At 40.5% G+C, this 19,835-nt stretch overlaps 1 protein-coding gene across 1 annotated transcript in view; it reads right to left on the bottom strand.

Annotated features, from left to right (window-relative positions):
* Positions 1 to 5,141: 5,141 nt before the first annotated feature.
* Positions 5,142 to 19,835, bottom strand: part of CCNF (cyclin F) — a 33,792-nt gene continuing 19,098 nt past the window's right edge. Inside the window, exons 11-17 of the mRNA XM_036739580.1 lie at positions 15,998 to 16,121; positions 14,694 to 14,874; positions 12,584 to 12,671; positions 11,624 to 11,723; positions 11,003 to 11,130; positions 7,151 to 7,320; positions 5,142 to 6,285 (exon numbers count right to left, since the gene is read on the bottom strand). Coding sequence (XP_036595475.1) covers positions 5,825 to 6,285; positions 7,151 to 7,320; positions 11,003 to 11,130; positions 11,624 to 11,723; positions 12,584 to 12,671; positions 14,694 to 14,874; positions 15,998 to 16,121 — 1,252 coding nt within the window. The 3' untranslated portion in view covers positions 5,142 to 5,824. The remainder of the gene's footprint in view (positions 6,286 to 7,150; positions 7,321 to 11,002; positions 11,131 to 11,623; positions 11,724 to 12,583; positions 12,672 to 14,693; positions 14,875 to 15,997; positions 16,122 to 19,835) is intronic.

Raw genomic sequence — 19,835 nt, 5'->3', positions numbered from 1 at the left:
ATGGCTTGGAGTGGGAGAGACTTGAGGAAGGGAGACAAATCAGAAGACTATTGCAATAGTCCTGGTGTGAGGTGATGAGGTACTGTATGAGAGTAGTAGCAGTGTGAATGGAGAGAAAGGGATAGGTAGAAATGACAAAAACTTGACCACAGATTGGATATGTGGGGTAAGGAGGAGGAGGGGAGGATGATGCTGTGGTTGAGAACCCAGGTGCCCAGAAGTATGGTGGTGCCCTCAACAGTAAATAGGAAAGTTGAGAAAAGAGGAGGTTTTTTGGGGAAAGATGAGTACTGTTTTCATATATGTTGAGTTTGAGATGCTGATGGTGCATCCAGTTCCAGATGTTAACTGAGCAGTTGGTGATGTGGGACCGGAGCTTAGGAGAGAGATTTCAGCAGAATATATAGGTCTAGGAAATGCCCTGAGATCATTGAACCTGTGGTTCAATCACTGAGATAGGAGAGAGGGAGAAGAGGATTTTGGACAGACCCTGAGGGGACATCTATGGTTAGTGAGTATGATCTTGATGAAGATCCAGAAAAGGCAACTGAGAAAGATTGGTTTGATAGGAGGAGAAACAAGAGAAAGCAATGTCACAAAATATTAGAGAACGAGTATGGAGGAGAAGAGGGTGGTCTGTGATATTATATGCTGCAGATAAGTCAAGGAGGATGAGGACTGAGAAAAGGGCATTTACTTTGACAAGAGATCATTGGTTGCTTTAGAGAAAACCATGTCAACTGAGTGAAGAAGTTGGAAGCCAGATTGCAGAAGCTTTAGAATAAAGAGAGAAAGGAAGTGGAGGCAACCAGTGAAGACAAACTGTTCTCATATGCCCGTACTGTCTGGGGAAGCATTCACATGCTTTGGGCAGACATCTTTCTAACTTACCAAAGAATCTGAGGCGTGTTGGGTACCCTCAACGTGGTTTAGCCCATCAAGATGGTTTACCAGGGTGTGACCATTGCTCATGCTACAGCTTCTTGGAGCCACAGGTAAGAGTTGAGTGAGTCAGGTGGACACCAAAGGTGGATGAACAGTCCTGAAAAGGGCTTGGCAAGTCTCTACACCAGAGGTGCTGGTCCTCCCTGAACACTCCATATACCCCATGGCTGAGGTAGAGTACAGGTGTAGATCATGAGGATGGAATAGATTGAGAAGAGACAGGTTAGGGTCTTTGAGGGAGCACCAATACATTTTTTTCAAGTTCCCTGGCATGAGGGCAGGAGTCAGGCTGGAAAAACTGTGGTGCAGGCACTGGACCAACAGAGGAAGGAAGAATATATGAATAACAATCTCTAGGATGTAGATTGGGAGATAAATTTGAATAACACAGACCTTGAGGAGGAGAGGTTGAGAGTGATGGATAGAGGAAGGATCTGGAAATGGCGATGGAATATTTCAACTTCCTCACCATGACTAGTGAGTCAGAGCTATGACTGAAAGTGCAACCAGTGCTTTGTTAGCAGGAGGCCTCCAGATGATTGCTAGGATAGGACCACAGTCCACGTGTAGGTCATACTTCCTACCTGTGAGTTTTAAAATTCCTTGTGATTGAATAGGTTATTGGCTCTCCAGGCACCCTGCACCCTCTCTTCCTGTCTGGCCTTCGGTCAAGTCCAGCACGGTTCTGATCATGTCACTTTCCTACTCAAGCTACTCATGCCTTGTTGGTGGAGTTGTGAACTGATCCAATCATTCTGGAGAGCAATTTGGAACTATGTCCAAAGAGCAATTAAACTGTGCATACCCCTTGATCCAGCAATACCACTACTAGGTCTGCATCACAAAGAGATCATAAAAAAGGGAAAAGGACCTATGTGTACAAAAATATTTATAGCAACTCTTTTTGTGGTGGCAAAGAATTGGAAACTGAGGGGATGCCCATCAAATTGGGGAATGGCTGAACAAGTTGTGGTATGTGAATGTAATGGAATATTGTGCTACAAGAAATGATGAGCAGGCAGACTTCAGAAAAACCTAGAAAGATGCTGAGTGAGCAGAACCAGAACACTGTACAGTGATCAACTGTGATTGACTTAGTTCTCAGCAGTACAATGATCCAAGACAATTCCAAAAGACTCGTGATGGAAAATGCTATCCACATCCAGAGAAAGAATTATGGGATCTGAATGCAGATCGAAGCAGACTATATTCACTTTCTTCCCCCTGGCTTTTTCCATTCTGTTTCTTCTTTCACATGACTGATGTGGAAATATATTTAACACGATTGCACATGTATAACCTATATCAGATTGCTTGCTGTCTTGGGGAATATGGGAGGGAGAAAAATTTGGAACTCAAAATTGTATAAAATATGAATGTTGACTATTATCTTTATATGTAATTGGAAAAAAATAAAATACTATTTCCTAAAAAAGGAAAAAAAAAGCTCCCAGGGTTTCCTGTTATATCCAGAATCAAATACAAACCCTAGCATTTAAAAACTTCACCACCTCGCTCCAGGCTACATTTTTTGACTTATTACACATTAGTCCTCTTCAGTCCAGCCAAACTGCTATACATAGGATGTTCTACCTGTCTCTATGTCTTTAGATGGGTTGTCCCCACAGCGATCTTGATTGATTGAGGAGTTCAGTGTGCATGAATGCCCAGTGGTGTGTGAAGGAGCGGACCAGGAGATTGTAAGGGAGGCCAAGACTGCAGCTCGACTCTGCTCTGGAACTGGGGATTCCCAGATAGTCAAGGCTTTAACCAGGTTCCAATATTTTGCAGGTTTTGCTTGGTGTTCAGGGTTGGACCCAAATCCACGAAGCTGAGCCATTTGAGTCCCAGGTGATCCCAAACCAACACTGGGATTCAGATGAACATACAAATCACAAGAATCTCTCAGCTTGGTGATTCATCATGGGCACAGACAGTCTGTCAGGTGTTTTAGGAAGATACCAATCGGTATATACTCAATACCTATTATGCTACTGTGTAATTTCAGACAAGTCACATTCCCTTTCTAAGCCTGTTCTCCCATCTGTCAAATGAGGTTGGAATAAATCTGAGTCCCTTCTAGCATTGAATTCGATGTGTTTAGTTTATAGAAGATGCTTCATTGGCCATCCACAGCCTTTTTTTTTTCCTAATCTCTTCTCCCAACTTGCTGTTGGTGACCCCGTCTTGACCTCTCTAAACAACCAGATAAACCTGAGTCCTCTGAGCAGTAAGCACAAGAACAAGACTGCAGACCAGGGAGGGGAAAGTCTGGAGACAACACAGAATTTGTACTAGGTCAGGGTTTAAGGCTCTGTTCAACTAGCCACTCTTGAGCCCCTGAAGTATGACATTGATACTGTTCAGGATCCCAGCTTCTCTAGTATCTTCCCCACAGTTAGGAACAAGGACTTTGGCCCCTGGATGGATGCTAACGACAGGAAGAGATTAGAACACCGCTATTTTTATTGTTCACATTCATCCTCACAGGATCAATGAATGGCCGGAGACAATTTTGCAAACAAGCTTCCACTGATGTCTGAGGGGCAGTGCTAGCTTCTTGGTGCTATACAGTAAGCTGCATCTGGAGTCAGTTTGGTAAAAATGGGAGAAAACATCAAGAATTCATTGTCACAATGGTTTCTCAGAAGCACAATTTGGCCAGCGTGTAGTTGATGGAACATTAATTTGGACATACTTCAGGTTAGCTATCTCTCCGAGGCTGACTGAATATATTAGTGAAGGTTTTGAATCCTCCTATCACTATATGTTAATGATATTGAATGGAAGGTCTGGTTACTGCTAACCAGTTCCTCCTTTCTAGGTCTATACTATGCTGAAACATATAGGATCCTGGTGGAGATAGGGTAATGCTATTCCCTGCTCCTTCTTTCCATAGAGAAGACTGGCTCAGGACTATGGAATGAATAAGTTGTTGCCTCTTTTGCTCATGGTTGAGGAGCTTTTTGAATCCATTTCTAGTTTCTCCAATCTCTCAAGTCCAGCCAGCTTCAAGGGCCTGAAGTTTGCTGGTAAACTCAAGACCAGACACAATCTTTTCCTATAGATGAAACTTGATTTTCAAGCTATATCTGTGATTTTCTAAAAGTAGGACCAACATGAAGGTTTGGTTTTTTTTTTTAAACAATGAGAAAAGGCTCAACTAGGAATAGTGCAACTATTTGGTGTTCCTGTTACCCCTCATTACCCATTTTAGTAAAGCCAGGCATGTGGGATTGACCGAGACCCCTTTAGCAGACTACAGAGGTAGGTGGTGGGAATGAAGAGAATGGAGAGAGGTGATTTCCAATAGCACCTTAAGATTTGCAATTGTCAGAGAATTTTCCAATGAAACCAGTGACTTGGGCCTTAAACTTCCCAAATATCTATAATGTCCTTCTAACAACACCCTCATAACCCATGTGCATTTTCATTTTAATTTAAAAGCAATCGAGACTTCCCTTAAATTTGAGTTTCTAAGTTTAAGCCTCAAAACATTCACATCCCTAGGCATGTTTCCACAGAAATCCTGTCTAATTGCAGTACAAAAATGTAGAATGTAGAATGAGAAGCTATTTGCTCGCGCATCATTTCTTCAATATTGCATAGTTAGAGGGAAGCTTAAAAAACTGGCATTCACCCACAGTAATTAATAAAAGTAAACAGTTATTTTACAATTTCAGTGTTATTCCATTTCAGACAACTTACAATGACGAAACCCTTCAAACCCAACTGCATTGTTTTTTTGTTCTTCCCTCCATCCCCCAATCTATTTGGCCATTTTCAGGCAGGAAGTAGGTGGAAGAAATCACATCTTGAGGAAAATGCTTTCAGCATATGTTTGTCATGATGCCATTTGGAAATAGGGCTTGGAATAAAAAAAAATCCCGTTCCCCTCAAAATTGAGTTTATTTTCATCTTAAAGGATGAATTTAAGTGAGGGCAGTGCAATGGTAATAAACTAAGAGTGGTCTCAAAACCCACTGTATAAAGAGCAGTTCTTAGCACCAACACTGGATGTAGAGACGGTAAAGATGCAAACAGCAATGAGGTTATTAAAAAAAAAAAGGCATTTGACTCTTATTGTAAAGAGCTAAAAATTGGTGGGGAAGGCACTTGGCAGTGAAGGCTTCAGACAACCTGGTTAGTGACAGGGCTGTTAAAATAATAGCCTCTGCCATGATTGGACACATTTCTAGGGCTCTGTGGGGATGGAATCCCTTATGAATGATATCTTTAGCTCCCCAAGGCCCAGCCAAAACCCTGTAAGTAGAATCACTGTACCAGAGAACTATGCCAAATGCTAGGGGTCTCCTGTCAGCTGTCACCCTGAAGGGCAACACCAAAAAAGCATTTCCCAAGGAATGTACCTCTGAATTCATTGTTGCTTGAAGGCTAGAATATACTGGCACTGGATTGGGCCTGGACATCAGATTTTACTCAGTAAAGAATTCTACTAGAGCCTTTCTGAACAGTGAGAAGGGTATTCAGCCTCTGCTTTCCCAGGAGAGCAGACCACCCCCCCAGAAAGAAAATGTGGTGAAAACAGAGTTAACACAATAAGGCATGATTGCTTTGGGCTTGCATTGCCAAAGAGAAGGATTTGGTACTCTTCTTATGGATGGAGAATTCCACTGTGCACTTTTTGTTTTGCATAGAATTAAGTGGAAGGAAGTTCCACTTGGTGCCAACAGTGATTTTTTTCCATCCTCCACGTGTTGAGGTCATCAGTCTGGAGATCCCAGCAGGTTGTACGTCTGTTGCCTTTGGAGTTTACAAGTTATAAATTTTTGGCCTCCCCCCACAACCCTTAGAAGGCATTACAGAAATTCTCCTTTTAGTAAACATTTAAAGCGACAAATACCACACACACACACAATCACAGACTCCAGAATCCCAAGTTCTTGTCACTATGCTCGGCCACATTTTTCCTCTTCACCTGTCTCCGGTGCAGGCCGCTCTCAACGGGACTGGTGTGAAGAGACTGTAAACATGATTCCAAGTAGGTGGGCGTACATGGGTGAGTGCTCGGGTCACTGCCTGGGGACAGCGCTGAGGTAGTTTTGATAAACGCTCCAAAGTTGTTCTCCATGGAGGAGGACGTGGGGCTGGTGCTGTTGACTGAGGAATAGCCTGAGGTCACTTCTGTTCTGGGCTCCCTCCTATCCTGAAAAAGGAGCCAGTGTTTCTCAGCATGCGTGTGGTTGGACGGCAGCGGTGCTGCATCCTGTTTAGAATGGTCCTCTAGTCGGCTGTCTTCATCACTGGATTCCTGACAGCAGTGCTGTTCTGGATCCAAATACACCACAGTTACATCGAGAACCCCACTGGGAGATGTGACTGTGGGGACAAAACAGAAGAAAGAGGCCACTGGTAGTCTTGGAGAACCAACAAAAGCCCACCTGTAGAACTGAGCTTGTGGTAGGTAGAACATCAGATGTGCCACCACCTGACCCAACTTCAGAATGGGGACCTGGGGGCCAGGACACTGTCTCTGACAGAGGATGCTAAAGGTCCTGTTATGGGAAGGAACAAATGAATGACTGTCTTACAAGTCATTCAAAGTTTAGGAGGCAGCATCCATATAGCCTTCATGTTTTTAATTCACACTGAACTCAACCCTCTTTGTTTTAGGAAGACAGACTTTCAGGATATTAGAGGCGGCAGTCTCCATTCCAGCCTTGAAAATAACCACAGAGCCCAGTAGCACGTAAGATTATGTTTGCTCATATCATTTGACTATTGATCTATTGAGCAAAGGATAGTAATCTTTTATGTGTTTTCAGGTCTTAAGTTAAAATACCGATTTTTAGAATTCCAATTTGTTGCTATCTCACACAGCACTGGTGAGATTTTACTGTATAAATACATATCCAGCTGAGGCTATACAGATAATAAGAGGCCTAGCCTGACCAAGGAGTGGCAGAGGCACGATAATAATTTTTGCCTTTCTCCAATGTTGTTAAAATAATGAAACTTAAGCAATACACCTATTCTTCTAGGCATAAAAAAAGGCTGAGACGGCCATCACCAGGTAGTGGTTTAAGTAGCGTTCAGTACCTTTACAAAGGTCCTGCTTTGTGATCACTCAAAACTGGAACTATTCAGCATGGAGAGAACACCGTTAAGGCAAGCATGTGTTAAGAAAGGACATGTGTTCCTCACTCCATTGTGAAGAACTGCTGATGTGTGACCTGACACTTACCATCTCCCTCTTTCTCCCCTTCACTTTCCTGGTCTCCCTCGTACCCAGAACAGTAGTCCAAACTCCAATCCAGGAAGTTGCCCAGGAGAGTTTCCTCTTGGCTGGATAATTCAGCAGTAGGTGTTGTTACGAAACTGCCCCTATCTTCCTGAATGCTGTTTTCCCTTCTTCTGAGGAAGGACAACACAGTCCAAATTAAATACAGAGCAGGAAATGCAGTACAGTGGAGACTCCCCCACAACCCCAAAACAAAACAGGAGCCCTGGCCTGGCTCTCAAGACACATGGATTCTGGTCCTGGCACTGACCTTTACCAAGTCATTTACTCCCTTTGGTCCTTCAGGGCAAGCATCACTAAGTGTTTGTTAAATGAATGTATGACATCAGCTGTCCCTATTTTTTTCTGCTTACTGAAGCCACCGACAGAAGTCACACAACCTTGCCTGCTGGGCCCAGTGCCAATACGTTACCTAATCTCAAATGGACCTCTACGCTGTTGTATGGCAGTCCTTTTATTCTTCCCTGATGGACTCTGTATGTGTTTAGTTCCAGTCTTCTGAAACCTACTATGCCCTTTCCTATCCCCTTTGCTCCCCCTCCCGCAAAAGAGGCCTTTAACCTCCTACCTAACCAAAGAAAGAAAGACTATCTCTTCTATGCAATGTTCCCTCACTCTCTCATTCTCTTATTTTTTTCCTCTGGTCTCAGTCTCGGACACTGAGGTGTCTCTTCTTGCTGGAGGTCAACCCTTCTACTCACACCTTCCATCCCACCCTCTCTCATGTCCTAGAGAAGCTTATTCTTTCAATAATCTCCTCTCTCTAGTCTTCCTTTCCTTCCCTTCTACTGAGATGGTGCCATGTAAGTGACAGATGAGGCTGCAGCGTGGCGTAGCAGCGAGCACGCTGGACTTGGGCTTCAAATCCTGCATCATTTTCTAGCTATACATTTATGTCAAAGCTTCATTGAGCCTTCCTCAGCTGTAGACTAGATGGATATTCTAGTTTTTACTCATAGAGTTAGAAGGATTAGATGAGATACTGAAAGTAAAGTATTTTTAGAAACCTTAGTGTTACATAAATATTAGCTATTCTTATTTGTCATTTTTAATGGCACTTTTCTCCATCCTTAAAGATCTTTACTTGATGCTGCCACCCCCTCAAGCTATCAGCCCTTCTTCTCTTACCTTTATTTTTTTAAACAAGTTTTTGCTGATATATTTTGTTTCTTACATCAGCAGTTATCTCAAGTCTCCCCCTCCCCAAAAGCCATCCCATATCACAAGTAGTAGTATTTTTTAGAGAGAAAAAAAACATCAGCACAACTGATCAATACACAGAAAACGCCTGAAAATACATGCCACGTGTAACACCTGTGGCTGTGACCGCCACAAAGGGGTGAGATATCCTCTCGTATCTTTTCATTTAAGTCCTACTTGATTTAACTTTGTCACAGTTACTACTTCCCAGGGTCATACAGCTAGTGAGTGTCTGAGGCCAAGTTTGAACTCAGATCCTCCTGACTCCAGGCCTGAGGCTCTATCCATTTACTTTGGATTTTTTGGTGTCGTTCTCTTTACATTGTTGGAGTTGCTGTGTATGTTAGCTTGGTTCTACTTACTTCACTTTATTTCAGTTCATATAGATCTGTCTGTGTTTCTCTGCATTCATCACACACGTCATTTTTTACAGCACATTTATGTACATATATGCACATATTCCAGCACATTTATGTACCACACTTTGTTAAGCCATTCCCCAATTGATGGGCATCTACTTTGTTTTCAATTCGTTCCTGTCACAAAAGGTGCTGCTATAAATATTTTGGAATATGTAGGGACTTTCTTCTTGTTGCTGGTTTCCTGGGGTAAAAGCCCCATAATGAATAGTTCACAGGGAATAGACATTTTAATCATTCTATTTACACAATTTCAAATTGCTTTCCAAAATGGTCCTACCATTTCACAGCTCCACCAACAATGTACTAGTGTGCCTACCTTGTCAACACCTCCCCCCATTTGCTATTGCCATTTTTAGGGTCGTTTTTGCCAATTTGTAGGGTGTGGGGTGAAACCTCAGGGTTGTTTTGATTTGCATTTTTCTTTTTATTAGCAATTTAGAGCATTCTTTCATGTTGTGAATACTTTGCAATACTTTTTGAGAACTGTTTGTTTTATAGTTTGTTTATATATCTTGGATATCAGAGAAATGTGACAAAAAGATTTTTTTCCTGTTTGACCACTTTCCTTCTAATTCCAAATGCATTAATTCTGTTTGTCCAGAAGCTTTTTGGTTGAAAGTAATCAAAGTTATCTATTTTACCTTTGGTAAATGCCTCTATCTCGTTTAGTTAAAAATACATTTCCTACCCATAGCTGTGAGAAGCATATGATTATGATCTATTTTTCTTCAAATTGTTTTAGAGCATGATCTTTAATATTAATCCATTTAGAATAGATTGTGGAATATGGTGTAAGGTATTGGTCTAATTTCTGCCAGGATACTTTATAGTTTTCACAGTGGTTTTTAATCAAATAAGGCATTTTCTCCTAAGGTAATTTGTATTTTTCACTTTCTCCACCACTGAGTTATATCGTTTCCAATTCTCCCTTGTCTAGTCTGATGCACTGATCTATACCTCTATTTTTTAACCAATACCAGATGGTTTTGATGACTACTGCTTTATAATATGGTCTGAGGTCTGGAAGTGTTATTCCCCCTTCGTCCCTGCTTCTTTTTATTATTTCTCTGCTAGATCTTCTTTTTCCAAATGAATTTTATTACTTTAGTGAGCTTCAAAGTATCACCCTGGTAAGTTGATTAGTATAGCATTAAAACTGTAAATTAGCTTTGGCAGTATTATCTTTATTTAATATTGGCATAGTCTAGCCATAAACAATTAATTTTCCTCCAGCTGTGTAAGTGGTTCTTAAAGTCTATACAAAACTTTGTGTGCTTTAGTAGATAGATCCTCAGATAGTTTATGCATTTTGTAGTTATTTGGAATGGGATTCCCCTATTATTGCTTCTTGGGCTTTGATATGCAGAAATGTTGTTGATTTTTAAGGATTTGATACGCTGCAACTTTGCTGAAGCTATTGTCTCAATTAGCATCTTTTCCAATGCCCTAGGATTTTTCAAGCAAACCATCAAATCATAACAAATGGGGATACTTTTGTCACCTCTTTACCTATAATATGCCTTTAATTTCTTTTTCTTGTTTTTTTGCTAGCATTTGCAGAACTATATCAAATAATAGTGGGGAGACTGGGCATCCTCACTTCACTTTTGTATTTACTGGGGAAAGTTCTAGTATATCTCATTGTGTATGATGCTTGCTTTTAGTTTTAGATAGATGCTTTTTATGACATTAAAATACCATCCTTAAATTCCTGGTAGAAATCCCACTTGGTTATAATGGATGATTTCTTAGATAAGTTATAGTCTGACAGGATTTTGTTTAAAATTTTTGAGCCAACATTTATTAATGGTATCGGTCTGTAGTTTTCTTTTTATGTTTTATCTTTCCCTGGTTTAGGTACTATGACTAAATTTGTCCCATAAAAGGATTCTGATAGGGTGCTTTCTCAATTTTTGAGAACAGTGTGTAGTTTGTAGACTAATTGTTTTTTAAAAGTTTGACAGAATTCTCCTATGAATCCGTCAGGACCGAGTTTTTTCCTTTGGTAGTTTCTTTACAGCTAGATCGATTTCCTTTTCTGAGAACAGTAGTAAAAAATCCATTCCTGATATAAATAATATAGAAAATAATAATATAAATATTAATAAATATAATAAAATATAGAAAATAGAGCCTCTGTAAAAAGGACTATCAGTGTGGACATGAATCTCACCTTTTGGTTCTCTTCCCAGATGGTGAATTGAGGAAGGTCTGAATTTCTGCCATATTGGGGGAGGAAGAAGGTTCTGTGTCCTCTTGCTTCACTCCTAATAACTTGCACAACTGGCCATAACCCATTACCTTGGGGGGAAAAATGGATAAATAGCAATAGTGCTTCTTCATTCCTTTTTCATCCTTTCCAATGCCAAAACATGAATGATACAAACACAAAGCATCATCTTGTTTTTGAAGAAGTGGGCAGGGAAGCTCAGTTATACACACTTCTCTCAAACCCGGACACTCTTAAATCAGACCTTTCTAGATCAGTGCTTCTTAAACTGTGGGTCACAAAAATCTGGCAACAGTAAAAAGGTTCCTGAACATGCAGTGACCAAAAATTAATTAAAAAATCAAACATGTAAAGAATCCAAGGTGTTTCTGGCAGCACTTGCCAGGGTAACATCGCACAACTTCACTGCAGCCCTGATTCTGAACGCATGAGCTGTGCACTTTTCGCTGCACTGGCCGTCAGACTCATGCAGCTCCAATGACTGCTGCCGAAATGTGAAAAGCAAGTGGAAAAAGTTTTAAGAAGCCCTGTTTTAGATTACTGGTCAAAGACAAGTAAGAGTACCTTTTCTTGGCCAATTCCTTCATATCGTTTATCCTCAAAACGTTGTTTCACAGCTGTCAAGGAAACCTGCCTATAATCCTTTGGGGCATCATCATGGAAGCTAAGAGAACAAGACACAGGAGGAGGAAAATCAGTGATAAGAGTCAAATGCAGAGAAGTGATTGCCTGACACTCATGGTTGTAGCCACTGCCATTCCAGTGATAATGAAGACTTAAAAGTCAATATTAAACCAGATGGAAAAATACAGATGTTCTAAATGAGTTTGGGAAATACATGTTAGATTGGTACTAGACCCTTGACAATCATTTAAGGTTCCTGTGGAGCATGCCCCTGGCTGTGAGAGAAGTTCAAGTGCTTACCCAAGAAGACCCCATCTAACTACCCCTATCAGTTACTCTGGGGGAGGATTAGAGGATGGGTGGCCAGGGGGACAAAGAAAGGCCAACATTAGTACCATTTTTTGGACCAACAATTGCTATTCTCATGGAAATTTCTAGTTCGATCACTGAAATGATTTGCTATGTCACAATCTGGCCATCAGAGTGCAATGTCTTAGAAAAAAGGCTAAAAGAACCGTAGCTCCAAGGTGTATTCCATTTAGCTCGACAGAATAAAACTTTGTATAGCATAGAAGCCATCTTTGGTAACGGATCGATTATTATTATTATTATTCTGCCTATTCATTCCCTGCATTCATCACTGACACCAAAACCACTGCAATAAAGAAAAATAAAACTTTCTTTGAATGCTGGGTATTGTAGCTTAGCACCAATACAAATAAGGCTTGTGTACAACACAATAACCTGTTCAATCTCAAAGGAGGTTTGCTACTGAACATGTATTTTCAGATCATTTTGAAAAAGTGTCTTAGGCCACAGTATGGCTCAGAAGTTGGGTAAACAGTATCTGCATATGGTTCCTTTCCCTTCAAATTACTGTGAACTTTTAAACTAAGTTACCATTTTTTGTGAAGGCTCAAAACGCAGGGTATCAGGTCTTCATAGAAGAATCCAGTGCATTCCCACAACTGACTTGTCCAGGGATGTGCTGGGAAAGGAGGGTCAGAATTAGACAAAGTAGTAGGGCTGCAGCATCACAACACTCCCTTCTCAAGGGCATTTTGCTTCTTAGTGCCAAGGAATAGTCCCCAAAGACTCAAGTGTCCCTATTCCAATCAAATTCTATCAGGGGCAGTGGCACTGTAGTCTAATCAATGTACACAGGCCTTACAAGAGCCTCTTTTCCCTGGCTCTGATGGCACAAGCAGAGACCTACAAAGCCAAGTAAGAATCAGAAAAGGTCTTTACATGGATGGGCTATTGCAGAATGACAACCTGCTTGTTATTAAATGAAGTCACAGAGAGATCACACCAGGTGAGAACTCTTTTTGGCCATATTCCAATGCCCTCATCAAAATCTGCTCACCTGCTAGCTAACTGTTGAAAGAAATGCAACAAATTAGACAAATACCAAAACCAAATTGTCAACGACACAGTCATACTTGGGGGGGAGGGGAAGGGAAGGGAGAAATCACAGTGATAATATTATTCTGACAATGGACCAGGCACTGCAGACCAGCTTTTAGCATCCCATTCAGGAGGCTGCTATCTTGGCTAGATGAAGACTCAGTCATGCCCTCTTCAGTAACGCCATTGGGAATGGGCATGACTGCCCAAGCCAGGAATCTAGGTTTGTGATCAGTATCACCCAGGCCATTTCACTTGTTACTCTCCAGACCAAAAGGACATGAAGCCATATATAGGAAGCAGTCTTGAGACTTCCCTCAGAATTCTATGGGCACGTTGAGAAAGATGGAGAATGCCAAGAATGTTATGGGGAACAGAAATGTGCTGCTGTTGTCTCAAGGGTGTGAAGTTGGGAGTAGAGTCTCATCACCAGCCTGGAGGAGTCAAGAGATTTCTTTATTCTTCCTGTAATGGCTGTGACAAGAATGGTGTCTTTGTGGGGGAGGTGGTAAGAAGCGGAAAAAAGACATTCTATTCTCCCCACAGACCTAAGAAGATGAGGGCTGAGACAGTAAGAAGATGTAGGGCTAAGAAAAACTTGGGAGAGAGGTCCAAGAAATACCTAAATAGGCATAACCATGACGTCCTTTCACTCTTTATCCTGGTCCTACCTGAATGTGTTAAGCCACAGAAATTATTTCTACTCTCAAGGTCTTTAAGTCCCCTCATCCACGAGGCAGGAAATCATGTCCTTCCTCTACCTGCCTGCCTAACAATGGTGATGGGAGAGTAAATGAACATGATAAACCCTAGTTATGTCCACTCGTGAATTCATCTCCTTAACCAGTTATAAATAAGAAGCATCCTACTTAGGGAGCTCAGAGGAAGATGTATATACAGACAACTTCATTCTGGGTCACTGCTGTAAAACCACAATTGTTGGCTGTATCCCATTCTTTGTAACCCTTTCTGAGATTTCATACTGCCTGGGCTATGTCACAGGGGTGGGAAACCTGCAGCTTTGAGGCCACATGTGGCCTTCTAGGTCCTTGGGTGCGGCTTTTGGACCAAGTCCAAGTTTTATAGAACAAATCCCTTTATTAAGGCGATTTGTTCTGTGAAGTCCGAATTCAGTCAAAGGGCTGCACTTTGAAGACTTAGAGGGCCACATGTGGCCTCAAGACTGCATGTTCTCTACCCATTGTAGGAGCTTCCAGTCCCACCCTGAATGCAAGAGAATGTATAGGTTATCTTGTAAGCCTTGACTTTCCTCTTTCCCCCAGAAGTACATACAAATAAGTTTTACAGAGATGAAAATATCTTATGGACTATGAAACGTTATCATTGTCAAATTCCATAGCAGTCCTATAACTAGACTGCACTCCAGGTGTGATGTAGGAGAAGAGCATCGGCCATGTGATTGGGGCGAGTCACAATGTCCTAGATAGAACCTGTTCCCTCATCTATGAAATGAGGAAAACAGCCCCTGTACTACCTAGCTCATAGGGTTACTTATGAGGATCTAATTAGGCAATGCATACAAAGAACCTTGTAAACAACCAACAAATGTTGGCTATTATTATTACTATATAGTATGTCTTACCTTGCCTATGCATCAACTTGGCCAGCAACAGGGCTGCAGCAGCCAGATGGGCTGGGGAGTACACAGAGAGGCTTGTATACAACAGGGAGAGTTCACAGATGAAGCTGTACAGGTGAAGAGTTCTTCTCTCTGTTGGGACTACATTCACTAGCACTTCTTTGTAATCTACAAGAGTAGGAATCTAATAAAAGAGAGAACACTCCAATTTATTAAACTTAAGGTTTCAGATATAAATAGCATATAGTGTTCTGTGTAACTACTATATCCTACTATATAGAAAGGGGAGTCAGTCTCTTAGATGAATTTAAATCGGTCTTCAACATACTTCGTTTATTTGAGAAACACAAACACAAATTTTGCTGCGTGGATCCTTAGAAACACTTCTTGCCATACATTCAGACACAGTAAGGAGGGTCAACAACTGTATGCACTGAAAGGGGTCCTGCTTTCATCAGGGTGGGGCGCCCCCTGTGCTGATGCAGAGTGTAACTCTCTCTGTATCTGAGCTGATGGTTTTCATTACTTTCTGTGATGAGTCTTTCTTCGAGTAGCTGGGCTGGTCCTCAGAAGACACACACAGGCTGTTGCTGGCCCCGGACTCCAAGGCTTTCCCGATAGGTCCTTCTAGAGTTTGTACTTTACTGTCACTCTCTGAGAGCCCTGAATCACTTGACTACCACAATAAAGCATCAGAAAGATGACATGGGCACATTCTTAATAAATTACATGCTCAACAAAGGAAACTTCATAGGATCACAGATTTAGAGGTAGGAGGGACCTTAGAGGATATTAAGTCTAACCCCTTCACTCTACAGATGAGGAAACTGAGGGACAGAGAACCTATTAAGTGCCTGAGGTGGGATACAAACACAGATCTTATTGATTCCAAGTCCACTGTCCTCCCTACCATGTGGATTTTTCACTTCACTGTAGTCTGGGCACTTCCTAGTATCCCAAAGAAAAATATGGCGAGCCACTTCCTTCTTGGTACTGTCCTGTGAAACTAAGTCTAAAGACACCAGTGCTGCACATAGGTCTGTACTTTGGACACGTAAAGTTACAAGGAGAAATTAATTTCTAGATATTGTGAGCTCCTACTCAGCCCAGAACACCTCTTTCCCCTACCAAAACACACTGGTATCATTGCTGTGGGAACCCAATTGTTGATCTACCTTAACCCTCCCCACTCATGACACCAGACTGGTACCAATCAGAATGCCAGTGATTACTCCCCCCCATTGACATATAGTCATTCACTGGGGACAGAGAGAAGTACAACTTTAACTTAAAAATCCGTAACTTACTCGAATCTTTCCTTCGAGGGCAGAAATGATCTCTCCCATCATTCTTACTAGATCTTCATATTTATAAGTGTTATCTGTTAGCCAAACGGCTTCACGAATTGTCAAGATCTCTTTGCTAATGAAACTGAAAAATGAAGAGATATATACCATACTTTAATTAAATGTTGAAAGCTTCTGGGGTTTGGCAATGACCAGGACTTTATGGAAAGTTCTGTTATGTGGCAGGGAAAAGGTATGAAACATTAAGAGATGAAATAGCTTCTTTAGCCTTCAGTGCCATTGGGGAGTGAAACAACATGTATGTGCCATGTACAGAAAGAAAAAAAATGACAAGTATATTAGGGAAGGAAGTTAGGACAGGTTCCACAGCAAAAGAAAGCTAGCTGTCTGGTGGTGAATGATCAAACCGTCCACACCACCTTTGCTTCCTTCATTAAGCTATCCCTGAGCAACCTAGAATCTGTACAGAAAGAATGGCAAAAGGCCTGGCTAAAGATTTAAAAAATTAGTCAAAGGACCCTCCTTCTTTCCATAAAACTATTAGCTTTTTATAGGTATTGGATGGCTTAAAGCAGTAAGCTGTAACTGATGTTCATATGAAATGACTCTAAGGTAATATAATGAAAAATTTATCATGTATCTTCTGAATAAAAGATGCTTTCTCTTGAGCTCCATTCCTGAATTAGCAACTGCCTATTGGACATCTGCAGTTGGATTTCTCCTTAGCATCTTAAACTCATCATGTCCAGAACAGAATTCATCATCTTTCTCCCCCAAGCCCTATCTCCTTTCTAACTCCCCTATTCCCGTTGACAGCACCCCTATCCGTCCAGTTCTTTAAGATTCACAAACCCTGAAGTCATTTTCCATTCTTCTTCTTTCCTCACCTCTCCCCCCACATTTAACCAATTATCAAGTCTGGTTAATTCTAACCTCCATATCAGCTCTCATCATTAATCCCTTTCTCTCCACTGACAGAAGCACCCCACTGGTTCAGGCCCTTATCCCCTGTCACCTGGGCTACTGCAAGAGCCTGTCTTTTCCAGTCTAACCTCCATAGAGCAGCTAAAACAATTTTCTTAAAGCATAGGTCTGACCATCTTACAACAAGAAGCTCTAGCGGCTCCTAAACTGAAGAGTATAAAAACAAAGGTTTTAGTACAATGGTGGATAGTCAGGTTTCAGAATGAGTCTGAAAGGCTTGGACAAGCAGGTTGAAATGGATAAATATAAGGTCTTATATTTCTTTATTTTGGTGTTAAAAGTCAGCATATGTGTATAATTCTATGAAGACAATCTGATAAGAAATTAATAAAAAGGAGCCAGACAATTAATAAAAAGGAGCCAGACTCATATACCCCCCTCAAAAACAGTAATAGAAAGGCCAAGAAGGATCAAAATTACTGAAATATTTTGTTAAAAAAAATTAACTCACTGAAGAGCCAAAGAATAATTCGGATTTAATTTTTTTTTAAAAGTGTGGCTTTTAAAAAAGTGAAAAAATTAAGGAATAACTGGATATAGAATATGAATCTCAGGAGGAGATAATAGAAAAACTTGTAAATAAGGAAAACAGAAGAGAGAACTTAAATATTTCAATAGATATGGTGCAAAGCAGAATTCATGAAGTGGAATAAAACGCAGATAAAGCAGCTGAAGTGGAAAAACAAGCACAGGAAACTGGATAAAGATTTGAAAGCAGTACAAGAGAACCTGGTAAACTTGGGAGGACAGATGTAGGAGAAGAAATTTCAGAAGTACTAGAGCCCTGGAAACATTGAAAAAGAAAAAAAAATCTCATCACAATATTTTGAGTAATTATCTCATCAATCTAACATGGATAAATTCCAAATTCGATTCTCCCAGCACATCATTATTAAATGATACAACTGTTGAGAAAAAAAATCCAGAGTACCAGAAATTATATACTGCCCTCCCCTTCCCTCCTTTCTTTCTAATCAGTCAATATCTTACCAGATTTTTCTAAAAAAAAAAAAAAAAAAAAAAAAAAAAAAAAAAAAAGACCAGAGAAGTTGGAACATAGTTATATAAATGGAAAAGAAAGAAAAACAAAAATGGTCTTCAGTCCTAAAATCAGTTTTCCAGGAAATCTAACCTTTCCATTTGAAGATTAAAAAAAAGAAGTCATTTAGAACCCCCAAAGACCTTAAAGAATAGAGAGAGAAAAAAGCCACACTTGAAAAGATCCTTTAAGGACCTTGGTCCTCACTCAGCCTCTCTGGGTTTTAATTTTCTTATATGTTAAAATGAGGCAGTTGGACTAATGATCTCTAAGGTTCCCTATGACTCTACATTCTGATACTAAATAGTTAATCACAGTTGAAATCTTAAGTAAGACCCTCTACAGCCTAATAAAAACATATAATACTGGCTGAATTGCTAAATGATAATAGTTGTACTTGAAAAAGGAAAAAATGACCAACCTCCCCCCAAAAAAAGGAATGTAAGGAGAGAAAAAAAAAAGGAAAAGATTGGAGTAAATATTTTAGAGGTATTTACAGGATAACTAAAAAAGAACAGTTTATTGTTAAGTTTGATTGAATTACAGAAATAGCAAAATAAGAAAGTTTGTATTCCTTTTGATAAAAATGGTAAGACATGAAGATAGAGGTAATATACAACAAATGTAAGGTTAAATATAAATGGACTTAATTTTTCCAATAAAAGAAAAAAAGAGTTATGGGTATAACTTAGTTATAACTTAATTACACTATTATCCTGTCTGCACTTATCTGACACATAACACATGAATTCTACCTTTCATTGTGACTAAATCAATGGGAAATTCTCTTCCAGCCCTCTTTCCAAAGAGGGTTACATGATGGGAGATGGGGAGTAGGGATGGCTGAGGGGGGATCCTCTGAATCTCAAGTGGTATAGTTTCTATCCCCCCACCTTCCCAGCTGCTAGAGACCCAGTGGTATTTGTTAAAAAGACAGGCAAGGGGCAGCTAGGTGGCACAGTTAATAGAACACCAGCCCTGGAGTCAGGAGGACCTGAGTTCAAATCCAACCTTAGACACTTGATACTTACTAGCTGTGTGACCTTGGGCAAGTCACTTAACCCCAATTGCCTTGCCTTCCCCACTCTGGAAAAAAAAAAAAAGACAGGCAAGACCTAGGGAAGAAATGTACCTTCTTCCTTTCATTGTAAAGGTGGGGGGACCATAGGAGTGGAAAGCTGTATATACAGTCAATGTGTTAGTTTTACTTAATCTTTTTCTTTATAAAGGAAGGTTCACTGGATAGGGGGTAGAAGAGAAGTAAATTTGGAAATGACTGTGATATTAAAAACAAGAGGCATCAGTGACTGTCATGAAATAAGCACAGTTATATTGTCACCAAGTTAGACCTGTGGAAGGCATATAGCCTGGTACAGATAAGAAGAAGGAACAAATTTAAAATGCCATTCCAGGAATAGTAGGGCCTATATGAACACTGGGTTATGCTATTTGGTTTGTGCGGTGCTTCTGAAATTTTTCAGATTCATGACTGATGTTAAGACCTGCTACTGGTAGTTCTCTTTATAATATTCTCATCTATACCTGGGATCCTGATACCGAACTGGTATGGATCGTCCTCCTATGCCACTATCTGCTATTTGCTAAATGGAAGAAATAAGAACTTTGCAGACCTTAAAGTGCTATATAAATTCTAGCTATCATCATTATCATCATCATCACCATCATCATCACTATTAGATGCCAGTTAGAAGGGGTGGTGATGGTACGACTGGAGCATAGAATGGAAGCAACATGGTATAATGGAAAGACTTCAGATCCTGCCTCTGACACACACTGGATGACCAGGAGAAGACC

Source organism: Trichosurus vulpecula, chromosome 9 (genome assembly GCF_011100635.1).
Source record: "Trichosurus vulpecula isolate mTriVul1 chromosome 9, mTriVul1.pri, whole genome shotgun sequence".
Lineage (NCBI taxonomy): Eukaryota > Metazoa > Chordata > Mammalia > Diprotodontia > Phalangeridae > Trichosurus > Trichosurus vulpecula.
Note: the sequence above shows the minus strand (reverse complement) of the source record. Positions and strands in the feature narration are given on the sequence as shown.